This window comes from Belonocnema kinseyi, chromosome 1 (assembly GCF_010883055.1).
Source record: "Belonocnema kinseyi isolate 2016_QV_RU_SX_M_011 chromosome 1, B_treatae_v1, whole genome shotgun sequence".
NCBI classification, from domain to species: domain Eukaryota; kingdom Metazoa; phylum Arthropoda; class Insecta; order Hymenoptera; family Cynipidae; genus Belonocnema; species Belonocnema kinseyi.
In genome coordinates this window covers 21,031,295-21,041,541 of record NC_046657.1, presented here as the reverse complement: position 1 = coordinate 21,041,541, position 10,247 = coordinate 21,031,295, and the positions used below count along the sequence as shown (strand labels likewise).

The window sequence follows — 10,247 nt, the reverse complement described above, 5'->3', positions numbered from 1 at the left end:
CCTAAACGTACTTTATTGTGCTCTAATACATTTCCCAAAGTTTCAGCTCGATATTTTATTTACAAAAAAAGTTCTTAGGTTCAAAAAAACATTCAGTGAACGAAAAAAGTGAGGTCGGTAATATAGGTATTTAGCTGTGTCACATGCCCTTAAGAAACACGATTTGAAACGATTGAGATATTAGTTATATTGTTTCTTATCGATCTCAATTGATTATTTCTAAAAGATATTCCATTATTGGTTGAGAATTGATAGGTTTTTTTGTTTCAAATTCATATTTTCTGGGTAAAAATTGAACTGATTTGTAAAAAATTCGTGTCTTGGGCTGGAAAATTCAACTGTTTTGTTAAATGTTTTTCGTTTTGAGTCACAAGTTTTATTATTTTCGTAAAAAAATCAACTATTTAAATAAAAATGGACTTTTTGGATGAAAATTTGCATTTTCTGATTGAAAATGCAATTGTTTTGTTAAGGATGAATCTTTTTGACTTGAAAATTTAACAATTTGGTTCAAATTTTGTTCTCTATTTCTTTTTAATTAAAAATGCAACTATTCTATTTTTGGATGATTTTTTTTATAAATTCAAATACTTGGGTAAAAGTTAAATCTCTTTGCTTAAAATTTATTTTACTCTTTGAAGATTCATCTTTTTTGTTGAAAATTGAACTTTTTTGTGCAATATTCTTTTTTTTTATTAAAAATAAATTTTATACTTGAAAATGTAACTTTTCTATTTTTTGTTGAAATTTTTATTCATTAAACATTCTTCTTTATTGGTTAAAAAGTAATTTTTTTGGGTTGAAAATGCAGATAAAAAAAATCCGTGTTTTGGTAAGAAGTTAAATTAATTTCTATTTGAAAATAAAACTATAATGTTAATCTTTTTTAATTAAAAATTAATAATTTTACTTGAAAATTGAAATTTAGACTGAAAATTCAACTATTTGGTTCAAAATGAACTTTTTGAATGAAAATTTCCATTTTCTGGTTGAAAATTCAATTTTTTTGTAAAGAATTCATCGTTTTGGCTTGAAAATTTAATAATTTGGTTCAAATTTTTTTCTCTATTGATTGGAAAATCTTTCTTCGTAGAAAATTCGCTTCTTTTGTTAAAAATTCGTCTATATTTTTTGGAAAGTCATCTCTTTTGATAGAAATCTGTTCTTTTCTTTAATTAAAAATGCATCTCTTTTGTTTAAAATTTAACATTTTTGTCCAATATTTTTATTTTTTATGAAAAATTAATTTTTTACTTGAAAATGTAACTTTTCCATTTTTTGAGGAAATTTTTTTTCATTAAACATTCCTCTTTATTGGTTAAAAGTAATTTTTTAGGGTTCAAAATGCAGCTATTAAACAAAACTTTAAGTTCTAGATTAAAAATTTAGCTACATACTTTGTTAAAAAAAAAAATTTTGTTCGTTAAAGATTCACCTTTTTTATTTCAAATTAATCTTTGGTTGAAAATTAAATTACTTCTTTGACAATTTTTTAATCGTAAATTAATTTCTATTTGAAAATAAAACTATAAAGTTCATTTTTTTAAAATTAAAAATTGATATTTTTACTTGAAAATTAAAAATTAGGCTGAAAATTCAACTATTTGTTTGAGATATTGTTAAACATGCATTTATTGGGACAGAAAATTCGTCCTTTTGGTTAAAATTTTAATCATTTTGTTTAAAGTTCGATCATTTGGTAGAAAATTGATATATTTAAATTAAAAATTCAACTATTTTGTTGAAAAATTAATGATTTTACTGAAAACTAAAATCTTTAAAAATTTGGATTAAAAAAATGTGAAGCTGAATTGTGTTACATAGAAAACTTTGAATCTCTAGAATTTGGAAGAGCCTTTAAATTTTTAACGTTACAATTTTAAATAATCTATTTTTTAAAAAATTTAATTTTGATGATAAATCGTTAAATTTTGACGTATAAATAACAATTAAACACTTATTCTGTGTAGAAAAAAATTGGAGTAATTTTAAGAGATATTTAGAAGTTTGTATTTTTTTCAGAAATCCTAAATATATTTTAAAATTAATAGAATTTGTTCTATAATTTTTGGAAAATCCTGCAAATTAAAATAAAACTTAAAATCTTTTAAAACTTTTTGTTACAATAATTTTTCAAAATGAAAAACAATTTCCAATTTTCCAAGGAATCTTACGAAAATTTTTTTATTCTTTTGAAGTCTTTCACAATTCTTGAAAAGATCCTTAATTTATTGTTTGAAATCTGCAAAAATATGTGTTTTGTTTTAATTTAGCCGTTGAAAATTTGTAGCAAAATTTCAGTAAGGATAGCCGAGTTTCTTTGGCTTAAATTATTTGAAATCATTTCCATTTTTAAATTTAGTTTGATTCTATTTTCATTTGTAAATAAAAATTTGAAGAATTTTTTTTTAATTTGCAGGATTTTCTCAAAGTTCTAGGAAAAATTCAATTCATTTCTAAACATATTTAAAAGTTCCGAAAATTTTTTAAAATGTTTTTAAATTTGCAAAATTTTTAAAACCACTTCTGGATTTCTCAAGATTTTGAAATAAAATTTTTAAGCTTTTCAAGGATGCCCAAACTATTTAAAATGAAAATAATTTAACTTCGAATTTAAGAAGTATGAAGTTGAAAAAATTTATTTTCTCATTTTTAATCTTTCTAGCTCAAAATTTATGCCCGACTTTTTTTAACTTTAACAACAATTTGAATGATATTTCTTCATATCTAATAATTTTTTGCTATTAATATATATCCTTTTAGTTCAAAATTTATGTTTTTTTTTGTTTGAAACTTCAGATTTTTAATTGGAAATTTAACTATTCAAGTTGAAAATTCATAATTTTGCTTGAAAATTTATCTCTTTGGTTAATCATTCAACTACTTCATTAAAAACTCATCTTTTGTTTGTTAAAAAATTAACTTTATTAACTGAAAATGTAACTATTCCATTTTTGGTTATAAATTGATTATTTCAAATCGAAAACTCAACTGATTGTGTAAAAGTTGAACCACTTTGTTAAATATTCATTTTTTAGCAGAATTTTTTTGGGTAAAAATGGTACTATTTTGTTGAAAGTCCGTATTTTTTAGAAATGAAAAAAATAATTTTTTACATGGAAATGTAACTTTTCCATTTTTGGTTGAAATTAGGCCTTTTCTATTTAAAAATTTATATCTTTTAGTTGAAAATTTTGCTTTATTAGTAGAAAATTAATCGTTTTATAAAAAATTTTTGATTGAAAACTCATCTCTTTTATTGCATATTTGACCATTTTTTTTGTAGTGAATATTTATAATTTTTTTTAAATTAAACTTTTTATTTGAAAATACATGTATTTTGTTTAAGGAATGGTCTTTTTTAGTCGAAAACTAATCTTCTTAGTTAAAAATTTGTCGTATTTTTGGGAATTCATTTTCGTAGATTTCGAGATAAATATCCGTTAAATTTACTTTAATTTTTTCCACAAATTATAAGTGTATTATTGCTATTTATAAATTCAAATCTCAAGAATTTTTGTCAAATTTGCAGGATTTTCTAAATGTTGTAGGAAAAATTCAATTCATTTGAAAATATATTTAAAAGTTCCGACAATTATTTAAAAATGTTTTTAAATTTGAAAAAATGTAAAACCACTTCTGGATTTCTCAAGATTTTGAAATGAAATTTTAAAGCTTTTCAAGGATGCCTAAACTATTTAAAATGAAAACAATGTAACTTTGTATTTAAGAACTGTTAAGTTAAAAAAATTATTTTTCAATTTTTAATCTGTTAAGAAAAGCCTAATTTTTTAAAATAATTATAAGAATTTTTTTTAACTCTCAAAGCATTTTAATCAATTTTCCAGGATTTTAGAAAATATTACCAGATTTAATAGAATTTTACGAAATTTAATAATAATTTAGTTAAGATATTTTTTAGGGTTTCAATGATTTGAAGAGATTAACAATTATTTTTTGGAATTCACCCTAAATTCTTTTAATTCTTCCTAATTTTTTGTATTTTTTATAATTTAATTGAATTTTTCTAAATTAACTTAATTCAATGGATTTTTTTACTTTATTAAAGTTTAAACAAAATTTTTTTAAATTAATCTTCTTGGTTGAAAATTCAACTTTTCGTTTCGAAAATTCGACTATTTTTGATTGAAGTTTAATATTATTCATTTGAAAATTCGACTATTTAGTTAAAAATTAAAATATTTTGTTAGAAAGTCATCCGTTTTGCCCGACAACTAAACTTTTTTGTTAAAAATTAATTTCTTCGGAAGAAAATTTAACTGTTTAGTTGAAAAAGTATTTTTTCAATGAAATTTTATCTTATTTATTTGAAAATTCATGTATTTTGTTTACAAAAATGCCCTTGTTTTGGTAGAAAATTTATCTTCTTGTTTGAAAATTCATCGCTTTTGAGAATTTAATTTTGTAAATGAAAAATTAAAATATTTTGGTTTAACAATAATTTATAATGTTAAAAATTTAATTATTTTGTTGAGATTCAATATAACTTTTTGTTTAGAAAATTTGACTAATTTGTTAAAAATTAACTATTTTATTGAAAATCCATTTTCTTTTATTTAAAATTTATTTTTTTACCCATAAAAGTAACTTTCCCATTTATAGTTGAAAAGCCATCTTTTTTAAGTTGAAAATTTGGCTATATTAGATCAAAATTAAGCGTTTTATATTTAAAATTTCACCTTTCGGTTAAAACTTCAAATCGTTGATTGAAAATTTAACCGTTTTGTAGGATTTTTTTTAAAATTCAACTATATGTTTGAAAATTCATGTATTTTGTGTAAAAAATGGTTTTCCGTCGTAAAAAATTTATCTTTTCTATTTGAAAATCCAACTGTTAATTTGAAAATTAATGTAGTTTGTTTAAAAAATTGTATTTTTTTTTGTTGATGAAAATTAATGTTCTTAATTTTGTCTTGTTTGAGCATTTAAAATTTAACTATTTGGTTAAAAATCAACTATTGCGTTAAAAATTGAATTATTTGGTCGCGATTCATTTTTTGTTCGTTATTTTTATTATTTTTGTTAATTTTTGTTGTTGTCAGGAACTCAACTGCTTTGTTGAAAATTAACATTTTTTTAAACTCATCTCTTTGGTTAAAAATTTAAACATTTTTTTTAAATCTTTTTTTGTGTGAAAATTAATATTTTTTATTTGAAAATTAGTCGTCTTTTTTGAGAATTAAATTGCGTAGATTGAAAATTCAAATATTTGCTTAATAAATCAACTATTTAGTACGAATTTTAATTCTTTTTTTGAGATTCATTTTTTTATATAAAATATCAACTGTTGTATTTTTCGTCAAGAATTCATGTTTTTGTTAAAAATACAACTTTTCGCGTTGAAAATTAAAATATTTATTGTTCAAAATTCATCCGTTTTGGTTAAAAACTAAACTCTTTTGTTGTAAATTAACATTTTTGTTGAAAATTCACCTATTTGTTTGAAAATTTAACTGTTTAGTTGAACAATAATTTTTTTAGTAAAAATATATATTTTTTATTTGAAAATTCATGGATTTTGTTTTAAGAAATAATCCTTTTTTAGGTAAAAAATTAATCTTCTTGGTTGAAAATTCAAATATTTTGTTAAAAAATCAAGCCTTTTTGGTTGAAAACTCATCTCTTTGGTTGAAAATTTAACTATTTTGTTGAAATTTTTTGTATTGAATAATCATCTTTTTCATTTAAAAAGGCATGTATTTTTTGGTGAAAATGCATGTTTTTTTGGTAAAAAATATTATTTTTGGTTGAAAATTTGTCGTCTTGTTTGAGAATTTATTTTTGTAAACTAAAAATTCAACTATTTTCCTCGGTTGAAAATTAAATTATTTTGTGGATATTGTGCTGTTTTGTATGAGATATCAATTATTATATTTTTCGTTAAGAATTCATCTTATTGTTGAAAATCCAACTATTTTGTTAAAAATGTTGAAAATTTAATTATTTTCTTGGTAATAATTTTTTTTGTATGAAAAATTAATCTTTCGATAATAATTCATGTTTTTGCTGAAACTTCAACATTTCGTGTTGAATATTTGTCTATTTTTTAATTAAGTTTAATTTTTCTTCATAATTCGACTACGTAGTTAAAAATTTATCAAACTGTTTTGTTAAAAATGGATATTTTAGTGGAAATTGATGTTTTTTTTAGAAAATTCATACATTTTGTTTATAAAAAATAGTCTTTTTTCGTAGAAAATTTGACATTTTATTTGAGAATTAATTTTTGTCGTTTCTAAATTGAACTATTTGGTTAAAAAATTGGATTGAAAATTTAATTATTTTGTTGAAATTTCTTCGTTTTATATAAAATGTCAATTATTATATTTTTCATTGCGAACTCATTTTTTCTAAAAATTCAATTTTTTATGTCGAATTTCTTTTATGTCTTTTGGATTCAAAATTAATTATTTTTCGTTAAAACTTGAAGTGTCTTGTAAAAAATTGAATTATTTGTTTAAAAATGCAAATTTTTTGTTTGGAATTCAATCTTTTTTATTTGAAAATTCAACAATTTCGTTTCAAATGAAACTGTTTTTTTGAAAATTAATGTATTTTGTTAGAAAGTCATTTTTTTATCGAAAATTTAACTGTTTTGTTGAAAAATCGTCCTTTTGGATTGAAAATTCATCTTTTATTATAAAAAAGTCAATTTTTATTGAAACAAATTAATTCTTAATTTTTTTATTCCGTTTATAAAATACTTTATGTTAAAAATACAATTTCTATTATTTCTTAAAAATTATTTTTTTAGTTGAAAAAGCTAGCTGAAAAGTTTGTTTTATCCTGGAGAACCTGAAAAATTCCTGGATTTTTCAAATGAAGAAACGCTAGAAACCCTGATTTATTTTCAGCTTATATTTAATTTGGAAATTTAAATATCAAAATATTTTTCCAGTTGTAATTCCTCATTTGGGCAGTGCCAACATTGCAACAAGGGAAGAAATGGCTAAAATAACTGCCAATAATATTCTATCTGCCCTCAAAAATAAACCGGAAGAAATGCCAGCTCGACTCGAACTTTGATGGTAAAAAAAAAAATATATGAAAAGAAATCATTTTTTTCAGAGAATATTTTTAATGGATGGAAATATAATTAAGTATACGTATAGTTTTTTGTATTATAATATAAATAATAAATAAATTTAATATATCGCTTTAATTTTTTGGTTGAAATAAAAAGCAATTTACTTAAACCTTCATTTAATTCGTTTCAGTGAAATAAAATTTAATTCACTGCATAGGCCTGAAAGTGGAAACAATTGCCTACTTTCATACAAATTTAAATTTCAGATGGAACGAGTGAAAAATTCCTAAAAATAAAATTCTCGACACTGTAAATTTGGAAATGATAAAATTTCCGAATTGAAAAATTCTAGAATAAAAAATGTTTTGATTTGCAAAATTCTTGAATAATAAAATTTCCAAATAATAAAATTTTCTAAGAGTATATAATGTAAACGAATTTGAAAATTCCTGAATTATAAAATTCCCGGCAGAAAATTGTCCAATTATAAAATATCTGAACTGAAAAATCACTTATTTTAAATAATTAAACTTTTTTTCAATAACTATTATTTACTTATTTAAAATACAACAATAAAATCTTTCCAATTAAAAACAAATTGTTTAATGTTTTTAAAAATTATTCTTTGGATTTAAAATAATAATTCTATCAAAATTTTGCAGGATTCAATTCAGCTCTGATTTATCTCGAAGTCTTTTTTTATTTAGTTTCTAAAAATTAACAATTCGATTGTTGAGAACGTTTTTCCCATGTTTTTAAGAATATTATGAACATTTTCAATCAAAATTTTTCATCTAGAAATATATTAGGTTCAATTATTGTTATTTTAAATTCAAATCACTATTTTTTTACTTTTAGAATTAAAAAAATGTTCTGTGATAAAAATATTTGATATTTTGAAATGTTTGAATTTAGGAATTTTATAATTCGGAAATTTTATAGTGCCGGGAATTTTCAGTCGCCCAATAACTTCTTGGATTATATTTTCACGATCGTATTTTTAATCAAATTGATTTAAACATTTTTCTTTTATTGTTAAAATTCTGAAATTTGATATAGAATATATTTTTATATTTCAGCAATTTAATAACTATTAAAAAAAATTAAAAAATACATTGGACATTAGATACAAATTCCTTTGTTATTGAGTTTTAACGAATAAATAATATTTATTTGAAAACAATCTTAATTGTTTAAATTTGGCAATTTTCTGCCGGGAATTGTATTTTTCGGGATTTATTTGTTAGGAATACAATAATGAAATCTTTTGATACAAAAAAAATTAGAACGACTTAAAAATCCCCAAAATAAAATTCCCGACACTGTAAAATTCTCGAATTGGAACATTCTTAAATAATAAAATTCCTAATATTTTATAATATTACAAACAAATTTTTATCCAGAAACATCTTTTTTTTCATTCAATTTTTATTATAAATTCAAACAATAATTTTAGGAACCTCAACCACTAAATATATTTTTTTAATAAAAATATTTGATTTTTAATAAATAAATAAATAATATTAAACAAAATGTAATTGTTTAGATTCGGGATTTTAAAAATCCGTTAATAAACTCTTGAGAATTTCATCATTCGGAAATTTTCCAAATCGGTAATATTACACACTGTTCATTGATCTTATTATTCGGAAATTTTATTATTAGGGAATTTTATTTTTCAGAAGTTTTCCATTTGGGGAATTTTACAGTGTCGAAATTTTATTTTTCGGGATTTTTCAGTCGTCCCAAAACATGATTTTTCACCATGAGTATATTCGAATAATAGTTCGATCAATAATTTTTTTTATACGCATTACTAATAAAAATTGTTAGTTTATTCATAAAACAGCAAAAATATCAGTCATTCAGGTTGAAAAGAAAAAGTTTAATATTTTATCTACGGTCTTTTTTTCTTTCTTAGTTCTGAATTACAAATTTAAATTATTTGTTAAAAAATCGTCCTTTTTGCTAGAATTCAACGGTTTTTAATTCTAAATCTTTTTTTTTTTTTGAAATATTAATTATTATATTGCACGTTGAGCGTTCTTTTTCTGATTTGAAAATAAAACTACTTAGTTGAAAGATGAACATCTTTTACAAGAAATTATTAGTTTGTTGAAGATGCTTTTAATTGGTTTGAAAATTTAACACTTTTGGTAAAAAGTAGTTTTTTCATTAAAAATAAAATTACTGAAAATTTAACTATTTGATTTTTAGTTAAAATTTGTCCTTTTTAGTTATAACTTTATGTATTTTATTGAAAATTTGTTTCTATTAGTTGAAATTTAATTTTGTTTGATAAAAACAGATCTTTTCGAGAGAAGAATAATTTATTTGTTTAAAAATTTAACTACTATTTGCAAATTCGTGTTTGTTTTGCTTGATAATTTATTATCTTTTTTTTTAGTTGAAAATTTGACTTTTTTAAATGAAAATTCGACTATTGTATTGAAAAGTAATATTTTTAAGACGAAAATTGTTGCAGATACTCCCTTCTTTGTTTAAAATTATTTTTTAAACTAAGAATAAACTATTCCTTTTTTTTGTCAAAAACTTACCTTTTTTAGCTCAAAATTAATTTATTTAATTAAAAATTGAACTGCTTTTGAATATTGGATTGCAATTTTTTTCTTCCTTTTTTGTGTGGAAAATTAATTTTGGAACCCCCGCAATTTGACACTCACGAAGTGAAAACCTTCCGTGGATTGAAATCCTAGCAGTTTGACACTTCACTTCAGAGTTCCCGTAGTTTAAAACTCCTGCAGTCTGAAACTCCCGTCCTTTGACACTTTGGTAGTTTAAAACTCCGGTAGTGTGACACTCCCGCTGTTTCTAGCTACCGCCATTTGAAACTCCCGCTTTCTGAAAAAATCCCTAAGTTTCAAACTCCCACGGTTCGAAAATCCTGCACCTAGCAACCTGCTAAGTTTGGAACTTCCGTAGCTTGAAATTCCCGCCATTTAAAAATACCGAACTTTGACACTCCCGAAGTTTCGAAATCCAGTAGTTCAGAGTTCCCGTAGTTTAAAACTCCTTCAGTCTGAAACTCCCGTCCTTTGACACTTTGGTAGTTTAAAACTCCGGTAGTGTGACACTTCCGCTGTTTCAAGCTACCGCCATTTGAAACTCCCGCTTTCTGAAAAAATCCCTAAGTTTCAAACTCCCACGGTTCGAAAATCCTGCACCTAGCAACCTGCTA

General features: G+C 22.3%; 1 protein-coding gene across 1 annotated transcript in view; it reads left to right on the top strand.

Moving 5' to 3' along the window:
* LOC117175122 (glyoxylate reductase/hydroxypyruvate reductase) overlaps window positions 1–7,062 on the top strand; it is a 36,061-nt gene extending 28,999 nt beyond the window's left edge. The window contains exon 4 of the mRNA XM_033364698.1: window positions 6,920–7,062. Within this exon, the coding sequence (XP_033220589.1) occupies window positions 6,920–7,047 (128 nt within the window). The 3' untranslated portion in view covers window positions 7,048–7,062. The remainder of the gene's footprint in view (window positions 1–6,919) is intronic.
* The last annotated feature ends 3,185 nt before the right edge of the window (window positions 7,063–10,247 follow it).